The following is a 20,205-nucleotide window of genomic DNA, read 5'->3' on the forward strand; positions in this document are numbered from 1 at the left end:
TGCTGACAGTTTCATTTCTTGAGTTTTGTGGTGTTCTCATCAAAGCTGAAGTTCAAGCCACATTGTGTTCACGGGGATAAAAACGACTAGGGGCAGGTCTCTCAACCTGAGCCTTTTGGCTGGCGGGGAGGCTTCAGTGCTACGAAGGGTTTTCAGACTGTAGGAGGCTGGATCTTGATGGAGTTAATTTACATCTGCAAATACATCTAGCAGACACAAGACAGAGTTATTTGTGGAAGTGAATTCTTCACAACTTGTCTTTCCAGTTGTAGCTTTCTGCTGCTGCATCCTCACAAAAAGGGGAGGTGTGCAGTCCCTTTTGTGCAAGAACTAATACAGCTTCAAACATCTCCTGCTGTGATGGTAGCAGTTTCTCTGGGGACTTTCTGTATAGAGTGGTGAGACGCTAATAAGCAGCTAATGGCGCAAATTTTATTTAAATAGCATATCCACATTATGAAGTCTTACGCAGTGACTCATTCTTGCGCTTTGACAAAGATAAGTTACTGCTTTGTGCATGACACTCTTTAGTATGCCAAGTTTTGTTTGTGTTTGGATGAAATTGATTAAATGTAACGCGGTGATACAGTCTTAAAACTACCCCACAGCAACAAGAAGCAAGGAACAGCAGCCCTGCATGAGTTCTGCTCTGACTGAGTCACAAGGCTGTACTTGGACCCCTGCTTGCTTACGGTGACATTTGTCATTCATCTGTCTCCAAAAGGCTGTCGTTCACCAGCCAAGCAGAGAACCTGAATGCAAAGCAACCATCATCTCCCTTCTCTCTAAAATGGTAGATAATTTATTTTGGAAGTCTCCACCTCCCCCAAGCATTTTCAGTTTCCTTTACAACATGCAGTTAAGATTAATGTATTGAAATACTGCAGCTCTGTAGGTTTTATTTTTAAAGCGGCCTTTCCTTGGCTGTCAGCTGCATCTTAAAGAGCTGTGCAGTTCAGTGATCTTGTACCTAGTGTCCTCAGCCTGTGGTAAAAGCTAACCTGTGTAACTGCTGGGGATTAAACTGTAAAAGGATGTTAATCACGTTCAGTGTCCAAAAAAGAATTCCCAGGTGTAAAGTAATTGGGGCATAGGCCAGCTTCTGGCTCAAAAAGTCCCTTGTTCCCATCTGCTCTGGTGTTGGTGGGTGCTAGATGTCTAATGGATGTACTTTCAAAACCCCGGTAAGCTGGATGCAAGTCTTTGCACCTGTACCTGTGCAACACGATACTTTCAGACATCAGAAAATAAGTCAGACCTCATACGTGAATTTCAGCTCAGCAGTGCTAGAGCCTGTTGCTTCTTTGCTGCATGTGTAGTGCAGGAGAGCTGCAACAAGCCCTGGGCTTGCTGAATACTGAGTTAAGCCACATATCATGCTGGATTTATTAAAACAGAGTTGGAAATATTTGTGGAAATAAGAGCACGGTAGTTTTGGTTGTTTTTTTTTTTTTTTTTTTAAGGATGATCTTTGCAGCACGGGTATTTTAAGGTTGTCCTTGGCTAGCAGATAAGCATTTAGTGAGCTTATCACCGGCTGTAGAGAAAGCTCTTAGGCCCTGGAAGCAAGTCAAGTAGTGGTGGCTAATAACAATATAAACAGCTTGATTCAAAGCAGAGTACGTGCCTGGAAAATCAGAAAACCCAGGCTTTCTGTAGAGTTAGTTATCCCTTACTAAAATTAAGGAGGAAGGAAGGAAGGAAAGGGCTGAGCAGAGAAATGGTAATTAAACTGTTATCCTCAAATAGCCCCTTTCCTGCTTACAAGCAGCCTACACGAGCGTTTTGATAGCACGAGAGACTTTGCAGCCTAAGAGGTGGTGTAGTGCAAAGCGCTAAGCTAAGCACATTGGCCTGTGCACTGCTAGCTCACTAACTGGTCCTGAGCCTAAAAACCTGTTTGCTGATGGTAACTCTTTAACCACTAATGGAGTTCGGGGTTACCAAAGGTTACTTACCTCTGTGCAGCTTAGTAACATACACTTTTGGGCTTTGCAGTTGCGCATAGGAACATTTTTCTACCCGTACATTTTCCCAGCTTGGTGTTGGAGCAGATTTCCCGCTTTTTGTGGCGGTTAGCTTACCCGTCCATCGTTCGCAGGTGGGTGTTGAGTGGAGGTGGCTTTGTGACACCGTGTTTTGACTGCAGATCGAGTCAGATTGTGTTTGTCAGTGGCTTGGCTGGAACAAAGGGTCTTTGACTCTGCCAGCGTCGAGGGTTTTTTGCTTTTTAGGAGACGGTGAAGATCAGAGGACTTGGAAAGCCTGCACCTAGGCAGAGTATTTGGGAGGACAGGTAAACACAGTGAGAAGCACAGCAGGGCTCTGATGTTTGCCAAAACCTCTCTGCACTAGTTTAAGCAGGTAGTGTCTGAATTAGAGAGTCATTTCCACCTTAGCTTTAAGAAAAAGGGGAGGAGAAGCAAAGGAGAGAATAAAAAAATGGCATTTTCACCCCATTTTATAAAGAGAGTTGAAGCCTAGGCACTTAATGTAGGTCCCAAAAGAGAGCGTGCGTTATTTCCTGGATCCTAATACAGAGCCTTAAAAATGCATGAGTCTAGTACAGAAACATGTTTTGTAAACAGGTGTGTTTTCTAGAAAGTACTACATTTCTTTTCCCTCGCTGAAGCCCGGGGCTCAGCGGTTTCCCCAGCTCGGCTGGTGTCCCCGGGGGGGCGAGGCTGGAAAAGCCCGGGGAGCCCTTAAGGCGAGGCGAGGCGGCTTTGTTCGCGGGGTGCGGTGCCCTCCCCGCAGCACTGCCGCCGCAAGCGGGGCAGGTTTCCTCTGCAAGCGGGAAGGTACTCGGGGGCTAGCTCTTCACTAGCCCGGCTGGACCCTGGGGCCTGCCCCAGCCCCGCGCCGCCTCCATCCCAGCCGGCGCCACAAGATGGAGGCTTGCGCTGCCCCGGCGGAACTACGCTTCCCGGCCTGCCCCGCGCCGCCACAGCCGCGTGAAATGGCGGCCAGGCGGAACTACAGTTCCCGGCGTGCAACGCGGCTACCTCTCCCTCCGCTCCGCCGCGCACTGCCCCGCTGCTTCCGGGGGAAAGGCGGGCGGCGTCCGGGAGGGCACGCAGGGCGCGGAAGTGATTTCACGTCCGGCGGGCTGCGGCGCTGGGAGGGGAGCGGGGCGGCGCGGCGGGCGCGGAGCGGAGGCGAGCCGGCAGCGAGCGGCGGCGGACGAGGCGGCGGCGGCGGAGCAGCTCGGACCGGCGTACGCACCCGCAGCCTTTCCCTCTGCGCGCAGGTGAGGTGAAGCGGGACGGGGGTGCGCGGCGCCGAGCCGCCGCGGGAGCGGGGGTGGGGGGGGGCGGAGGGAGCCGAGCCGAGCCGCCCCCTCCCCTCCCCTGAGGCGGCGCCGGGCGGCGACAACCTTCCCCCCCGCCCCGTCCCGTCCCGCGGCGGCGGGGCCGCCCCGTGGCGCCGTCTTTATTGTCTCGGGCTCCATCCGGGTCCTGGCGGGTGGCGGGGGGGGGCGCTCCGGCGGCGCGGGGCCTGACGGGACGGAACCCCCGCCGCGGGGGCGGCCCCTGTGGGCGAACAAAGCGGGGGGGGGTGGGGGGCGGGTTGCGGTTGCGGGGTGTTTGTCGCCCCCGAGATGGCATCGGCGGACAGCGGGCGGCCCGCCCGGGCCCAGCTCCGCCCGGGCCCCGCTGAAGCGGCGCGGCTCCGCGGGCGGCGGCCCTGAAGGGCGCCTCGGTGGGCACCACCCCCCGGGGAGGGGGGGGTCGTTAGCCGGCATTGCCCTCACTGCCAGGCCGCTTTCTGCGGCCTCGGAGCCGCTCGGCTCTTTTCAGGCCAACTCCAGCGCCTTGAAATGTCAGACAGCCTCGGCATCCCTCGTGCATTTGATGAAGAAATCTGTTTATTCCCGGGCTGTGATCGGTTTGCTTGATAACCGCCGCCTGCTGATTTAATTAGCTAACGAGAAACTCGGCCTGCGCTCCTGACTCACCGGCAGTTAATAAACAAAAACACGCTTCTGCAGAACTTCAAAGCGCTCCCAGCTTTGCCTGCACTTCAGCTTATGCTGAAACCCTGGCACGCTACTTGCTGTTCTCTCTTATTTTTGCATGCTTGAAGCAAATATCTTAATTTTTTTTCCTTTTTTTTTTTTTCTGAAGGGTAAGGGCCCGGGGTTTGCTATGTGGAACTGGCCTGTTGATCTTATCTTCTGAAGGAGGTGTTAGATAATCTTCTGTGACTAGGGTTTAAAGGCAAAATCATCCCGTCACAAAGCTCTGAATTTTAATGGTGCTTGGTGTAGGGCGCTTCAATGCTTTAAATGCGGCAAAACTCAGAAAAACAGGTAAATTAATGGGCCTTAAGGAAGTTCTGGAGTAACAAGTTCCACACTTCATACAGAAAACACGTGGAGTCAACCGAGAGTCCTGTTGTTACAGGATTTTACATTTCTGACTTTGTTCCTAGGATAAAAATCCTGGTTTTTTCTGTCTTCCCTTATGTACTCACACTGTTCTTCCTGCATCACCTCACTCCCTGCCAAAATCCCAGAATAAGTTGGGGCTGGATCTCTGATCATATCGCTATGGCAAAATCCTCCCTATTTTCCGTTCCTCAGCACTACCAAAGTTGTATTTCCTGTTCTAGTGTAAGGAGCTTTGAGAGCCTCTGCTTTCCACCTGCTCCCAGATGGAAGAGGTATTATTTTTATTCACGACAGTAGTGTAGCCTGTCGCTGTGGCTTGTTTTCTGTGGCAGCCCTCTTAGACGGTGACTTTTTTGCAAGACTAAAGTGGCGTTTGGCTCCTCCTCAGAGCTGCCTGTAGCTCATGACTAAGAAGCCAGTAGCTCATACCGGTGAAACGAGACTGATCTTGTCCTCGCAAATGAGCACACAACGCCAGCTGCTTTGTACCTTGACACGACGAAATGGAAAGCTCCCTGTTTAGTGTATTTTATTAGAAATTGCGGAAAATCAAATTACAAGCAGTTCTGTGAGTAAGGGACTGGCCTGGGGCTTCCGAACTGTTCGTGCAGGATGAGTGCTTGTTGACACGTTTTCCTGTGGGAAAACATGAGCGGACTTAGGGCTTCACCAGAGAAACTTCAGATGTTCAGGTGGAGCCTCGGATCCTTCTTGAGGATAATCATCCGCACCGTCCTCGGCCGGTAATGGAAACTTGATTCAGCCCAAATGGGAAACGCTGGACCTCCCTTCCTCCTAAAGGAGATGGCTTGGGTTCTACCTGCACGCTTAAGAAATTGGAAAACTGTTCCATGATTCAACAAATTAACCTTTTGAGCTTCTACACAAACAAGTGGGGCGGTTTAGTTGTTGTTTCTGCCTTTCTGGACTTGTCTTCGTACAGAAGTGGCCTGGAATTTGGCCCGAGTCCCTTACACTGCTAGTGCAGTTATTCACCTGTAGCGTAAATTGTTGGTATTCGGAAAGCTGAGTGGAATATTAATATCAAGATTCACTCTGCAAAAAAAGGGTGAAAACCCTTGCCCTTAAAAATATATATATAAGAAATTAGGGTTTTTAGACTGAGAGGTCTTTTATTTCTTTTGGTCTGTCCTGTTTGCTAGCTTGTGAGCAGCTGAAATTGCTTAAAGCAATTCCAGGCTTGAGCTGGGGTGTTAAACGCAAGGCCTTTTCCTGTTTTACGTTAAATGCTGCCAGTAATCCTTTGCAAGTTTGTTTTGAAAGAACATCAGAAAGAACCTGTTTTCTCTTGCTAGAATACCCGGGTTCTGGTCTCATTTGTCGTACTTCCTAGGGAGCTGAAGTGACTTCCGTCCTTGGCTTTGCCTTTGATTTAAAAACCTCGAACAGGGCAAACCAGGCGAGTTCCTTTTGCTTTGTGCTTTGCTTAATTGATCGTTTGGATGTGACAAGCCTTTGCCCCGGTATTATCAAGAATACATTTTGAACCAAAACTTGCATTAATTCCCCAGATAAGAGGGCCGACTGCAATACAAAGCGAAAGTATGAGCTGCTGTGTGATGAGCCCGTGTACTCTAGTAACAACGCAGGCTATGTTTTGACACCCTCTTCTCTGAATAAGTCGTATTTTGGTATACAAAGAGCTAGAACATTGATTTGGAAATAAAATAAAAATATTTTCATTCACTGCTGCATTGTCTCATTGAGAATTTTTAGCCCTGGAATAACATTCAAGCTTGATTTTTTTAAATTTTTTTTTTTAGCTTATTGCCTCACATGCTTTGTATACTGTTAAAAAAGAAATCAGCGCTGCCAGTATTAGTATCTAAAAATACTCCGTTTTTCCGGTATTGATACCATTCTTACGACAGGGATTCAGACCAAGTGTAGGTTTTGTCCTGCCTTTGGTTGCGGCTGGTGGAACAAAAGGCGCTCGCCAGCTGTACCTCCGTTCCGTGGGGTCAGGGCGTTGCGGTGTCGCGTATCGTGGACAGGCAGAAATGTTCCCTGCGCGCCAGACGTGACTCAATCCATATTAATGAAGCGGGATGAGAGGCAGGCACGGCCTGTCTTCCAGCGCCCGGTGGTGTTGTCTTTACCCGAAGCTGCTCGGTCAGTAGGGTTTTGCTAATGAGGTGGCTGTAGGAACTGTTGTGCCAGCTTGGTCTGCGAGGAGTCGGTGCGTAATGGTTTCTGCCTCGCTTGCGAGGTTTCCCAGCAGGTTTCTGATCACAAAACCCACCTGGTAGCTGAGTTTGGGTAGCCTAAAAGTCCCACCGAAGGTTCCCCTACCATGGGTGTCCTTGGAAGTTCCCCTGAAGCGTTGCCCACTGCCTCTGAAACACCACGGACGCTGGGCGGTTCATTTTCAGGGGAGTCTGTTGAAACTCAGGTGGGAGCTTTGAAATTTGAAAAACAAATTTTCCTTTTCTTTCTTGAACATTGCCTTAAGTGTTTTCCTACTGGCAAGTATGCATGCTTTCTGTCTTGTTTTTTTTTTTCTGTCACTTTTCGTTGGCCTTGGTGCTTGGCGTTTGCTGATTTGGTGAGGTTTAATTTGGGAAATTAATTTGTCACTCGAATCTACGTACAACAGAAACGGCGTTTGTGATACTCGTACTTGTTGCGATCACGGTAAAGCTACCTGGAGCCTTCAGACGCAGGTGCAGCCTTCCCTTGGGCCGGGCTTACGCAGAAGCAGGGTGATGAGCGAATCCACCCGTCTTTAATTACTGCGTTTCTTAATTGCAGACTTTGATTCAGAGAGGCAGCCATGAAGGATCCAAGTCGCAGCAGTACCAGCCCAAGCATCATCAGCGAAGATGTGATTATCAATGGTCATTCCCATGAAGATGACAATCCCTTTGCGGAGTACATGTGGATGGAAAACGAAGAGGAATTTAACAGGCAGGCAAGTGATTTCCCTCTGTAAATGTCTTGTGGTGTGCTTTAGCCTTTTCTAGCTGAAGGGAGAGGTGCTGTGGCCCAGCAACGGGGGTGCAGGACCGGGAATCCTGTAGAGATGGGGTTTTTAGACAGGCTTGCTGGAGTAATCCTGGGGAATAGACAAATCTCAGTTTCTCTGGCAAGAAGTACTTATTTTCTGTAATCTTAGTAGAAAATACAAGAAGTGTGGCGTGTTCTAATGCATCCATTAATTCCCTACCTCTGCTGGAGAGAGAGGGGAGAAAAAAAGGTTGTCAGAGTTTATGTGGGACTCTGGAAGGGACGGGACGTGCTGGGCTGCCGAACTGCGGAGGCTTTACGTGTACAGACATGCCGGCTGCGGCAGTTCCGAACTGGATGCGTCCGGATGCATACCTGCCTCGTCAACAGGGCTGTTCCCGAGGGAGCTGGTGGATGTAGCTGTTGGGTGGCGGTCCTGTTCCTTGCTTAGTACTCCGGTGTCTCACAGCTGGCCTCCGCAATCGGGTTGGAAGGAAGCCTTGACTTCAGCTTTCACCTCGCGTTTGGACACGGTTTTCTCTCCTGTGGCGGCTGGGAACAGCCTGCCTCTTCCCAGTGCCGCTTTCTTAACCAAAACTTGATCTTTGTACTCAAGGAGCTGCTTTCTCTGCGCTCCAGTGTGCTGTGCTGAAGTCTGAGTTTCTGAAATAGGATATGTCTGTTCCTCTCTCTTTAGGGTGCCAGCAGGGCACAAAGCTAATCTGAAATTCAGGTTGCTCGCAAAATCTGAGTTCTTTTGTGCGTATGCCAGGATGGTCTCGGTGTCGCTTCCTGTTCGGTGGGTTTTTCCTCCTGGGGACTGTAGTTTGCATGCAGGACGTGTAGCACTGGGGGAAGGAGCTGAGAGTCGTGCCGTGAATAAACTGTTTTTCAGGTACGGGCTCAGTTTTCAGCGAGGAGGAAGGGTGGGAGCAGGAGGGGAGAACGGTGTTATTCAGCAGGCAAGCGCCGCGTGGCAGCCTGGTTGTCTGCCGCTGCAGGCACATCGCTGTGACAGCCTGAACAAGTTAAACTTTGCCTGGAAAATACAAACGGGCAGTATTAATTTCAAGACATTTGGGGAATTAGATGTTACCTGGTACTTCTGGAGCTGCCGGCGGAGGCACCTGTAGGTGTACAGCCGTGTAACGAAAGCCTGGAGCCGGGCGAGCCCTGCTGTAATAGTAGCCCGTGGCTGCGTGCCCACGGCTGCCTTTTACCCGCACGCAGGACAGAGGCAGCGTCTCGCGGGAAGGATTGCTTGGAGATCGCTGTCCTTGCTGCGGTGCTTTACTGGGGAAATCACTGTCGGGGTTTTGTGCGGGGTTTGAATTGTCTGAACAGTGGCTTAGAGCATGTGGTGGTGAGTCGCCGTTCCCCAAAGCTGAGCTCCAGGGGAGCTGGCGAGTGCGTTTGCCCCAAGCACAGGGGACCGAGGTTTTACAGGAGTCCTGAACTCTGGAGTTAAATTTTTTTGGTTTGGTATTTGTGGTATGTAACTCAGTCTCCACTTTAGGATCTGTTTGATTGCAGAGTGGAGGATAGATAGGAAAACTTGTTTGAGCTTCCATTGAGTGAACTTTTAAATCTGTCTGGAATAATTTTTCTGCTCCCTTGTGTCTGGCGAGTCGTTCACACCGGCTTCTATTTCCCTGCTTTCGTCCCCTAAGTACTGCCATGCAGGACGTGGAAAATCTGTCGGGATAAGCTCCCTCCAAAGCTTGTTTACCAAAAACCAAGCAAAGCTCTCCTCTAGGCTTTGCAGTGTGTGTCGGTTCTGCTTTGTCCTGCTGTGGTACAGCAGGTCGGCGTTAACAACCGCTACAATCGTGTCGAGTTCCTTAGAGTACTACGCTGGTGAACACGCAGTCCACTGCCGAGGGGATGCTGCTGTTCAGCTGACAGGCAGCGGTTGTTTTCTTCGCAGGAGTCTTGCAGGACGCTTCCCTAGGGAGTGTGCCTGGCTGCGTGTGTCGTCCCTGGTTCCTTCCTCACACTGGCAGGGCGTTCAGTCCAGACTAGTCGGTACAGCTGACGTTTTTCACTTGGAAACAACATTTTCCTTCCCCTTGAGCTCGTAACAAACTGCAAACAGAACAGTTGGGGCTACGGGGTTCTCCTGCCGTTCCCTTTTAACTGCAGCTCCACTTCCTGGGACAAAGCGCTTTTCTAGATTTAAAAAATCTAAGCTGTTTGCCTTCCTGCAGCACAGGCATGGTGTTCTGCTAGAACCCTGTTGCGTAGCTAGAGAGGTCAGCTGGGTGCCCAAGCCTTGGAAGGAAGACGCAAGCTGTCAGTAACTTTGTTGATGAAGCGGTTTCTTCTCATTGTACAGATTGAAGAGGAGTTGTGGGAAGAAGAATTTATTGAGCGCTGTTTCCAGGAGATGCTGGAAGAAGAGGAGGAGCACGAATGGTTTATTCCAGCCCGTGATCTCCCACAAACGATGGATCAAATCCAGGACCAGTTCAATGACCTTGTTATCAGTGACAGCTCATCACTGGAGGATCTGGTGGTAAATTCAGTTTCTCATCTTATTTCTAAAGCTTGACATCTCCCTTTGTCCAAGGCTGGCTTTTGTAGCCGATAACGGCCAGAGAAAATCCCTTACGCGGAGGCCAGAGACTTAGACCGTGGCTGGAGGGGGAGATGTGGAACGGTGGGTAAGGGATGTTTCCTTGAGTGACGTGACCTAGTCGGTGGTTTTCTCCATGACCACATGGTGCCTTTCCTGGCCCACGGCGTAAATTCGGGCGGCTTTGGGTGTGCGTAGTATGTGGGGAAGGCCTGTGACGCGCCATGTGGTGGCAGGGCTGCAGAAGGTTAACTCGGCGTCTGTCAGCACTGACGTGTTCCACGGTCTGGTTTGGATTGTGTGAACCCTCGCGGATCCTTGTAGAACTTCTAAGGAAGGGGAAAGCAGCTGAGCTGTGGTTATTTCCCTCTTTCTTGCTGTGTGACTTCTGTCCAGAGCTTAGCTAGGAGGAAAGGGCAGTGTGTACCCATTTTCCCTGACAAAGTTACTGGTGCAGAGCACCACAAACGCGCCGTCGTGCTGCGTGACCGCTGTGAAATTCAGATGCAAACCCCTGCTTTTCAAGCTTAAGCAGCTGCAGGCAGCAGTTTTAGACTCAATTAAGAGTGCAAAATCCCAGTCCTCCATTTCTTGGCGATGAAGAGCTCGTTTGGAAGGTGCTGGCTGCCCACCTGTAGCTGCAGGATGTTGTAGAGCAGCAGCTTGCCGGGTGGGAGGACAGGGTCATCACAGACACGGAGACGTGAAAAATCAGCAGTGCTCATGTATGCTAAATACCTGAAGGGGCTTAAGTTCCTGGAACAAGTCTCCTCTTAAATAACCACAATTTAAAGACCTCATGGCACGTTTTAGCAGCTCAACTTCGGAAAAAGGTATTTCACTGTTAAGCGAGGCCGCTGGATTTGATGCGTGGCTGTGGCTTTCTTGTTTCTTATTCCCTGAGCCCTCGTCTGGCCGAGGTGTGCAGTGGCGCTAGGGAAGGGTGGATAATTCGGGTCCTAGCGCAGAGGAGTGGGCTTGTCTAGTGACTGTAGAGACTTCTGGTGCAAAAACTCCACCATACGCCTGACACTTCCCCTAAATCCGTAAACCGTCCGCCCGGAATTGTATTCAACTTGAAAACGGCAGATGAGAGTAACGATTCAACTGGACTTCTGTTTTTCCCTCCCTCAGGTCAAGAGTAATCTGAATCCAAACGCAAAGGAGTTTGTTCCTGGGGTGAAGTACTTAAATATTTGAGTAGACTGGGCCCTCTCTTGGTGGATGTAGCACAATTTCCACACTGTGAAGCCAGTATTAGAAGATTTAATTGTAAAAGCTCTCTCTTCTTGTCACTGTGTTACACTTATGCATTGCCAAAGTTTTGTTAGTCTTGCATGCTCAATAAAAGTGCTGAGACTGTTATTAAGTCAATCTGTCAAAAGTTTAATGGAGGCGGAACGGGGCCCCGGCTCCGTGCGAAGGAGGCGGTGAGGTAAGAAGCACCAGTCAAGTTGAGACAAAGCATCACCTTCGTAAAACCTTCTGCAGACTCTGTCTTTTTAAACGGGACTTGGAATTTGCCGTGGACGGTCTGTTTTTAACTCGCGATGTGTTAACTGGTGCTCCTGTGCACCTGATAATGCCTTAACTTAAAAGTGAAAGCAAGGATATCTGATTGTTATGCAAATTAGCTAACTTTCCTTTGAAATCTCGGTATTGTTACTAATGTTGATTTTTTTTTTTTCCCCTGAAAAATCTTTGTGCTCCTTTTAAGCAGCATGAGCTTTAACAGAAATTTCACAGACCTGTGCAGAGTCGTAGATCTCAGCTACTGAGCTAACAGGGGCGCGGCCGGAAGGAAGGAATTCCCTGCGCTTTGCGGTGTGCTATCATGTTAGAGACCTTTCGCTTCCCAGTGACGTTAAAGGAGATGTCAGTTCCATCACGATTTCTTCCGAGAGCCCGGAGCCGTACATAGCGCTGCCTATGTAACTTTTAGCGTACAACTTTATTAGAGCTGGATTTAACCGAGGAGGCCCTAGCATTAGTGATTTGAGTGGTGCTTTTCCCTTGCTTTGTTTAATCATCACTACACGATAGTCTACAGCACAACAACCTTTTTTTTTTTTTTTTTTTTTTTTTTTCCTTTTAATAAAGCTAGAACAGTTTTGGCTTCTTAAACTTCATATTCGGGTAGGTTAAGCTGCCATACGTGTTCAGTGTGAATAGTGTTTAAGTTGAAAATATTGTAAAAAAATTATATTTTTTCAAAAATATTTAAAAAAATAAATAATAGTAGAACTGACGTGGTGGCTGTCTCGTGAGTACGCACCTCGCGTGGAAACTCCTTCAGCAGCGTGCGGAGGAGAGGGCTGACGCGATGGACACGGGGCCTGTGCGGCCGCTTGTAACGCGCTGGCTCGATGCGGGGTTGGACTCTGCTCTTCCTGGTGCGTTCCTCCCGCTTTGCGCCTTTGCCTGGGCGCGTGTTCCTTCCTTCTCACCGCTGCCCATCCCGCTGCTGCGGGCAGCGCGGGCGCTCCTGTTTGTGGCTGGTGTCCCCTATGCCGGCGCTGGCTGGCGCGCTGCTGCGGGCTTTGGCGCAGTCGCTGCGGGTGCCCTCCGCCCCACGAACCCCAGAGCTGCGGGAGGGGCGGGCTGGGTATGGTAACGGCCTCCAGCCATCCTCAGGTGGGAGCCCAGCCCACTCCTACGTCGTAATAGCCTTGCTGTTAATATTTTCTTTTTTAATTTTTTTTTTTTTTTTTTAAGCTCTGATTAAACCTTCAGAAATGAAGCACTTCAGCAATTCCGCAGTACTGTGGGTCGGGCAGAGCGAGAGGAAGCCCCCCAGGTGTTGCCCACAGCGTACCCCCGTCGCTGCGTCCGTCTTGCCCCAGGCGGGGGAACCCGTCTCCGAGGAGTTCAGCTTTGCTGTCGCTCCGCAAATTGTCTGCGGCTATCCCGGGCTCCTTGGCTCTCCCTTCCCCCTGTCCCGCCTTCGGAGGTCTGCTGGCCCTCCTGGAAGCAGCAGAACCATTCTGGCGTTTCCGCTGACTCCGAAACCGTTGAGACTCCGGCACCTGCAGGCGGAAGGTCAGGAAGTGCCGCGCTGCCGTACCTGGGAGCTTCACCAGAGAGCCCCTGCGCGGCTGGCAGCCCTCGCGTGTTGGTGAGCGTCCTCCTGGCGCTGGATTACCGGGGGTGGCTGGCGGCGGAGCGCTGCGGCTGGGAGCCAGCTGGTGAAACGGCCCCGCGCCGCGCGGTTGCTTTGCGCTGGCGTTTTTCCCTGCCGTATCCCAGCCAACTGTACAACGTGAGGGGAGTGACGGAAGAGGTGAACTTCCCCGCGGCCTCGCTGGGAGGGAGCCGCTGTTCTCCACCGCGGCCCCCGTCCCGCTGTTTGGGGTTTGTGACGGCAGCACGCGGGCGTTTCGGCAGCGGCAGGGCTTTCTCTGCCTTTGCTGCGGGCCCAGCGCGTGGGCTGGGGGGGGCGAGAGGCTGGGAGGGGTCACAGGCGCCCAAAGGGTGTTGTGTGCCGCGTCAGGCTTGACCGCAAAAGCGGGACAGAGCAGAGGGGTTCTGCTGCCGGCTGGGCACCGCTGTGTTCGTGGGAGGGGGCGGGCGGTTGCTTTTGCATCGCTTGGGGGCTTTATGGTATTTTTTCCACATCTTTCTTCACTTGTGAAACAGCCCTTCTCTCAGCCCAAGGGTTTTCTCGCTTCCGCTCTTCCTGCCCAGGCTGGGGAGCACGCGCGTACCCGTGCCACCCCGCCAACGCGAACGGGGTCGTGCAACGCCGCCTTCAGCTTTGGGCTTGGTGCAAACCAAGCCTGGAAACCGGGCTGACCCTTGGCAACGGGGCTGACGGCCACGCCTGCCGCGGAAAACCAACCGGCTGCGCGAGGCAGCGTGGCACCGGAGCCTGCGCAGCGCAGAAGGGACGAGGGAGCGGTGCAGGACCCAGCAAAGACACCAGTCGGGCAAGTGGGCTTGAATTTTTTTGTTTGGTTTTTTTAATGTATGATCTTAAAATGGGCATCCTACAGCGGTCTGGATACCGTGCCCCGCGCAGAGCCCGCTTCAGCCTCGTGAAAGTCCGCGGCCCCGTGCGGGAGCTGGTGGCTCCGGGGCTCTGGCTGGCTCCTGGGGTGGCTCGCGAGCTTCGGCAAGCGCCCAGCGAGTCTCAGCCGCGGTTTGGGGTGGAGTGGTGACGCGGGGGGTGGCGGTCCCCAGCCTGGTACCCTGGGAGCTGGGGATGTTCCCGAAAGGCACACTGGAGTTTCCCTAGCCCTGCGCTCGAGACGAACGCTGGAAGTCTTGGCTTTGGACTTGGCGGGTGCTAACGAGCTCTGACGGCACCCAGGGGAGCTCGGCTCCGGCTTCTCCGGCGCTGGGGCGCGAGCCCTCCCCTCGCTCAGACCTTGGTGCACACGGAGAGCCCGTCTGCGGTGTCCTGCGCAGCCGCTGCCGCCGCGCCGCCGCCCTTCGCCCGGACCTTAAACCCGGTGAACACCGGGCAGATGGGCACGAGCGTCAGCCACCGGCTCCTCCTCACCGCGCTCATCCCGAAGGGGAAGTCGTAGCTCCTCAGGCCGGCTCTTGCCGTGCTGTCCGAGTGCGCGCCCGCCTTCCACTGCACCAGCCCTCGCTCCTCCTGCGTCCCTGCGGCAGCCGAGACCCCGGGGTGCCCAGCGTCAGCCCCTCCTCGCCCTGCTGTCCCCTCTTGCGGCTCTGAACCAAGGGGAATCTGCCTCCGGCCCCCTGAGCTCCGTGCGCTGCTTTCGTTACCCGGGATGGTGTTGTCCAGGATGAAGGCGATGGTCCCCCCGATGAACATCTCCGTCGTCAGCAGCACCGTCAGTATCTGGTCCAGCTCGGGGACACCTGTGAGAGCGCGGGGGCTGAGCCGGGGCGCGTTGCGAGCAGCCGTACGTGCCCCGTTGCTCGCCGCGTACGCGGGGTGGGCAGGCGCCTGCGCCATCTGCCCTCCTCTCCCCCTGAACACCCTGAACGGAGGCTTTCCGCGGCGGGTGGGCACCTGTGTTAATGGCCTTGGGGTGGGAATCCAGGTAGTTCGGCAGCGTCAGCCCGAAAAACATGGCGAAGCCCAGCACGAAGAGGTTGCGCGAGGAGTTCATGTCGACAAACTGCAGGTTGGAGAGGCCGACGGCCGTGATCATGCCTGCCAGCAGAGACGGCGGCTGCTTTGCCGGCAGGCAGAGACGGCTGTGCCGCTGCGGCGGGTCGGGAGCCAGTCAAGGGCCCTGGGCGGTCAAACCCAGCCGTGGTTCGACCCCAACCCTCAAGTCCTGCCCCGCAGCCCCGGGGAAGCGGCTGGCGATAGCGACGCCCCGGGTTTGTCGTGCGGAGGTTACCGAACAAGGTGCAGAACATCCCGCCGAGGATGGGGTCGGGCAGGGAGGCGAACAGTGCCGTGAACTTGCCGATGGTCCCCAGCACCAGCATGATGCCAGCCCCGTACTGTATCACCCTCCTGCTCCCCACCTGCTCGGAGAGACCGGCAGCGGGTGACGGCGCCCGTCCTCCCGACCCGCTCGGGACCCTTCCCCGGCCCCGGTACCTTCGTGATGCCCAAGACGCCGATGTTGGGGCTGGAGGAGGTGGAGCCGTTGCCGGTTCCCAGCAGCCCCGCGATGATGCAGGAGATGCCTTCAGTGAAGATGCCCCTTGGGGGAACCACACCACCGACCTGGTCCCTGCTGCTCTCCTCCGGCAGCGTCCCTGCCGGGGGGGCCCACGGGGGCCCAGGGGTGCCCGACGTGGGCCGTACCTGTTAATGGCGTGCACGGGGGGAGGGGGGGCTCCCGCCAGCCGGGCGCAGGAGTAGTAGTCGCCGATGGACTCGACGATGCCCGCCAGCGTGGCGCTGAACATGCCCAGCACGGCCGCTGAGGTCACCGTGGGCAGACCCCACTGACCTGCCCGGGGCAGAGCGGGGCGTCAGGGTGGGGGGCACCCTGGGACCCGGCCCCCAGTGCTGACTGGTGAGGCTTTGGGGCGCCCCTGGGTGCTCCCCAGCCCCAGTGATGCTGTGCTGGGTCCCCGCATCCCTCAGGGCAAAAGGGGGGTAGTGGGGGTCCCGCAGGGGTGCCTGGCACTCACAGGGGTAGGGGACCCGAAACCAGGGTGCCACGGACAGGATCTCCCCCCGCGCGTCCGTCCTGGCCTTGTAGCCGTACGCCTCGGGCCGGCTGGGGAAGACGCTGGTGCGCGTCAGGACGTAGCAGAGCAGCCACACCACCATGATGGCCAGGATGATCTGCGAGGGCAGAGACCGCGGCACGCGCCCCACATCGCTCACAAACCCACGCATGGAAAAAGGGGGGGTTTTTTTTGGGGAAGCCCCCCTTCAGGACCCGGCAGCTCTTGGCCGGTCCCTACCGGGAACAGCTTGAAGATCTGGACGCGCAGCAGGACGAAGCCGCTGCCGCGCCGGTAGCCGGGCAGGCAGACGGTGATGTGCCGCAGGTACTGGGCAAACAGGACGATGAGGCAGATGGTCCTGGGGGAGAGAGAGAGAGACGAGGTCCCTCCTGCCCCCGACGGGCTGCTGGCTCCACGGGGGACACCCTTGTCCCCCCCATCCCTGTCCCCGTGCCGTACAGCGCGGCGATGCCCCAGTGGGAGCCGGCCCGTTCGCCGGCCGCCTGGAAGACGGAGAGCCCGATGAGGGAGACGGTGGGGGTGACGGTCAGCGGCCCGATGTAGCTGAGCAGCGCCCCGGGGAGCCCCAGCAGCCCGATGGCCACCTCCACCAGGCTGGACACCACGATGGCCCCCTGGATCTGCAGGGAGAAGGGGGAGTCAGCACCCCGCCGGGGATTTGGGGGTCCCCAGGCGGCGGCGGCGGGGCCGTACCTCTCGCATGCGGGGCTGCCAGATGTGGGAGGTGTTGAGCGGCAGGGCCCAGTTGCCGTAGATCTGCTCTGGGGATGGAGGGGGGTGAGGTGGTCCTGGGGGTGGAGGCGGGGAGCAGCTGGACACCCCTCAACCTCACACCCCCTCACCTTCGGGCGGGCAGCGCCACTTCTCCAGGGCCAGGATGGACTTGGCGGGGACCAGGAAGGCCAGCGCGCTCGCCTGGAAGAGGGGCAGCCTGGGGGGACGATGAGAGGGGACGCCTGCGCCCACGGCCTGGGGACGGCTGGGGGGTCTGGGCCGGGGCCGTGGCTCTACCTGATGCCCACGGTGGTCTGGATGAGGGTGGTGATGCCCACGCAGGTGAAGATGGTGCCGATGAGGTAGCTGACGGTGAGCTGGTCCTTGCCCACGCACAGGCTCTCGGCCAGCAGGAAGGGGACGGCGATGGTGCCGCTGAAGCAGGTCAGGTAGTGCTGGGGGGCGAGGGGCGGGGGGCTCAGCGGGATGGGGTGCTGCGGGGTGCCCCACGCAGCAGGGCGCAGGGGCTCGGGCTCTGCCGGCGGGGGGTACTCCCCTTCCAGGCCGTACCTGGAAGCCCAGCAGGATGCAGAGGTACCAGGGGGGCACGTCCTCGATCTTGTAGAGCATGTCCATCTCTGGCCGGGGGGGCCCGGCGCCCGCCCCACTGTCCTGGGGTGCAGGAGGCACAGCTCAGCCCTGGTGGGGCTGGGACGGGGTGGGGGGGACACCCCGCGCTGTCCCCATTGGTGGCACAGGCTGCCCCAGGGGACCCCCTGAGGGATGGGAGGGGTCCCGGCTGGCTGGTCCCCATCCCACGGTGCGTTCCAGCAGGATTTGGGGTGTGTGCTGTGCGGGGTCCCCCCGTACTCACCCTGCCCACTGCAGGCAGCTCCTTCCCGGGGGGATACGGGGCGCCGGCGGGGGCCAGAGCCGAGTTCCCGTTCTGGCAAGGAGGACGAGATGGGAGCCGGGTCAGTGTTGTCCCCGGTGTCCCATGGGAACAGGGACGGGCTCTGCCGGCGGACGTGCAGGCCAGCGGGCCACGGCTCAGCACACGTGGCCGGTCAGCCCCACCTGGTCCCCAAAATGGGTCTGGGCTCCGAAACTCGCTGTCCCCACGCAATGTTTTGTCCCCAGGGGAGGGTGGACGGGGGTCCCCACAGGCCCTGGGATGCTCACACCACCCCACAGGTGCCAGGAAGGACGGCACAGCCGGTCCCAGCCGCAGCATCCCGGCACGTCCCCGCGATCCCGGGCGTCACCGCAGCCCTCACCCTCGTCCCATCCGCTGCCAGCCCCAGCTGGGCATCACAGCCCTGCGCTGGCCATCATTCGGGGTCGGTACCCCCAGCCACCCACTTCCCTCCCCACTGCCCCGGGACGAGACCGAGGAGGGGAGGGGACGGGGACGGAGGCTGCGTTCACCTGGGGCTGAGCCAGGTCTCCCGAGCGGGTCCCCATCCTCCGGCGGTGTGGCCTTGCCAGCGATGTCACCGGGGGATTTTTATGGCTGTGGGAAGGACTTTAGTCACCGCCCGGGCCGCGGCGCAGGGCGGCAAGCTGGAAGGCGGCCATTGGCTGTGGGTTGTGAAACCGGGGCGCGCTGCCTTGGGGACGGATCAGCTATTAACTCCTTTAATTGGGGCTGGCACCGCCGGCGGGGTCGGGGCGCTCCCACCGCCAGCACCTCGGTAAAACATTAGAGCCGGAGGGTTACAGAGTAATTCCTGGCTGGCGGGGGGTCCGCTTGGCGTCGTCCCGGCACGGCCGCACTGGGCGTCAAGGGACGGTGGCGACGTCGGCGACGGGCGACACAGGGAAGGCGCCCACTTCCCCGCGCGTATCGGCGCTGGCTGGGGACGAAGTTGGCTCCGAAGGTCGCCGGGGCATTAAGCATTAACCGCGCCGGGCCTACAGCTCGTTCTGCAGCGCCTTGGGCGGGGCGGGCCCCCCTGCTTTGCCGCCGGCGCAGGGCCCCTTCTCCCCACGGCACAGCAGCTCTCGCAGGGCGGCCGGGCCCCGCCGGTGCGCCCCGTAGATCTGTGCCTCGCCGCGCTCGCCCACGTAGCTGTGGCACATCTTGGACAGCCTGTGAGGAGCCGGAGAGAGGGGGTCACGCCGCAGCCCCCGCCCTGCCCCCCACCATCACAGGGATGGCACCCGGCACCCCCTCGCCCCGCGTTGCTGACCCCCCCGACTCACCTGCCTGGCCAGGGTCCCCCCGTGACCATCACGCTCACCGGCTCCTGTCTGGGCAGCCCTGGCCCCGCCAGCCGCTTCTCCCCGTCCAGCTCCTGCACCCCGTAGCTGTGGGGAGAGGCAGGAGTTGGGGACGCCCTGCTCCCTGGGGACACCCCCCATCCCCGGGGACGCCCCGCTCACCTCTCCCAGCCCTGCGAGCAGCTCCTCTCCAGCACCTCCACGTAGTCAGACTCGCTCAGCGCCTTCTTGCCCACCTTCCCCTCTGCCTTGCGCAGCTGCTCCTCCAGCTGGGGTGGACAAGGGCAGAAACGGGCTGGTGAGGGTGGCGGCCTCCCCGGGACCCTGCTCCAAGCGGGGACGGGGTCCGCACCCCCTTCCTTGCAGCCCCGGCAGCTGAAGCGCTTTTGCACGGCACGCTGGGGCCATGAGCATCTCAAGGCAGCTCGCCGGCCCCAAAGGGTTTTTTTTGGGGTGCTGGTGAGGGGCAGCCACCAGCGGGGCGCCCCAGGGGAGCCGGCAGCATCTCCCCAGGCCAGAGCGTCCCCACGAGCGCTCTCACCCCCCGTTTCGGGTGCTGCCTCCCCGATCCCCACCTGGAAGGCGATGGCGTGGCAGGCGTCGCAGCGCAGGGATTCGGGCATGTGGGGCGAGAGCCGCTCCTCGGGGCTGAGCTGGGGTGCAGGGACGGAGCGGGACGAGGTGGCAGGGGGAGCCCCGCACATCTCCTCAGCCCCCGTCCCCACCAGCAGGCTCAGGGCCAGCCACGCCGCCAGCGCCGGCTGCATCCTGCCACGATGCCGAAAATGCCGGGGCAGAGGCGCGGGGTGGCTATAAACGCCCTGGGGCCGGCGAGCGGGCACTGGTGCGCGGCTGACGCACCTGCATCCGGCTGAGGCGTCCCCATCCATCCCCGGGGCGTCGGGGCAGGGAGGGGGCGCACGTGGCAGGTGTCCCCTCCCTGTGACGTTTTCAGTGTCATTCCGTCCTGTAACGCCTGACCTCGCTTCCTCAACCCAAATCCTCCCTGGGATGGCGCGGCCCCGCCTGGGCTGGGGCTGGGGCTGGGGTTTGGTTCTCAGGGCTGGGGTTCGGGGTTCAAGGGCTGGGGTTCAGGGACCACCGTTGACCGCAGAGTCCCCTCCTGCCCCTGGGGACCAGGGATTCATCCAGTGGGTGCCCCAGGACAGCAGACTGCAGGGTCCGAGCACCTCAGCTCCCC

General features: G+C 57.1%; 3 protein-coding genes across 5 annotated transcripts; 1 reads left to right on the forward strand and 2 right to left on the reverse strand.

The window, feature by feature from the left end:
• The first annotated feature begins 3,100 nt into the window (after window positions 1-3,100).
• Window positions 3,101-12,183, forward strand: PAIP2 (poly(A) binding protein interacting protein 2). The gene is made up of 4 exons (XM_086759006.1): window positions 3,101-3,250; window positions 7,166-7,325; window positions 9,696-9,875; window positions 11,070-12,183. Exons 2-4 carry the CDS (start codon window positions 7,188-7,190, stop codon window positions 11,133-11,135), a joined length of 384 nt encoding a protein of 127 aa, XP_086615132.1. The 5' UTR covers window positions 3,101-3,250; window positions 7,166-7,187; the 3' UTR covers window positions 11,136-12,183.
• A 1,664-nt stretch (window positions 12,184-13,847) lies between these two features.
• Window positions 13,848-18,245, reverse strand: SLC23A1 (solute carrier family 23 member 1). 2 transcript variants are annotated; one of them, XM_086758954.1, is made up of 15 exons: window positions 18,210-18,245; window positions 17,656-17,727; window positions 17,352-17,453; window positions 17,079-17,236; window positions 16,910-16,998; window positions 16,761-16,828; window positions 16,506-16,687; window positions 16,284-16,404; window positions 16,005-16,161; window positions 15,673-15,820; window positions 15,463-15,568; window positions 15,257-15,386; window positions 14,920-15,063; window positions 14,670-14,765; window positions 13,848-14,543 (listed from the first exon to the last, which is right to left on the reverse strand). In XM_086758954.1, exons 1-15 carry the CDS (start codon window positions 18,243-18,245, stop codon window positions 14,296-14,298), a joined length of 1,857 nt encoding a protein of 618 aa, XP_086615080.1. In that variant the 3' UTR covers window positions 13,848-14,295. The 2 variants fall into 2 exon arrangements, with proteins under 2 accessions (XP_086615080.1, XP_086615081.1); XM_086758955.1 differs by lacking the exon at window positions 18,210-18,245 and having other exon boundaries at window positions 17,352-17,448; window positions 17,652-17,714.
• A 146-nt stretch (window positions 18,246-18,391) lies between these two features.
• Window positions 18,392-19,868, reverse strand: MZB1 (marginal zone B and B1 cell specific protein). Of its 2 annotated transcripts, XM_086759050.1 has the most exons (4): window positions 19,580-19,868; window positions 19,167-19,273; window positions 18,987-19,091; window positions 18,392-18,873 (listed from the first exon to the last, which is right to left on the reverse strand). In XM_086759050.1, the coding sequence occupies exons 1-4, from the start codon at window positions 19,769-19,771 to the stop codon at window positions 18,696-18,698; spliced, it is 582 nt and encodes a 193-aa protein (XP_086615176.1). In that variant the 5' UTR covers window positions 19,772-19,868; the 3' UTR covers window positions 18,392-18,695. The 2 variants fall into 2 exon arrangements, with proteins under 2 accessions (XP_086615176.1, XP_086615178.1); XM_086759052.1 differs by lacking the exon at window positions 18,987-19,091.
• Window positions 19,869-20,205: the final 337 nt, after the last annotated feature.

Source organism: Chlamydotis macqueenii, chromosome 14, assembly GCF_036417535.1.
Source record: "Chlamydotis macqueenii isolate bChlMac1 chromosome 14, bChlMac1.mat, whole genome shotgun sequence".
Classification (NCBI taxonomy): Eukaryota; Metazoa; Chordata; class Aves; order Otidiformes; family Otididae; genus Chlamydotis; species Chlamydotis macqueenii.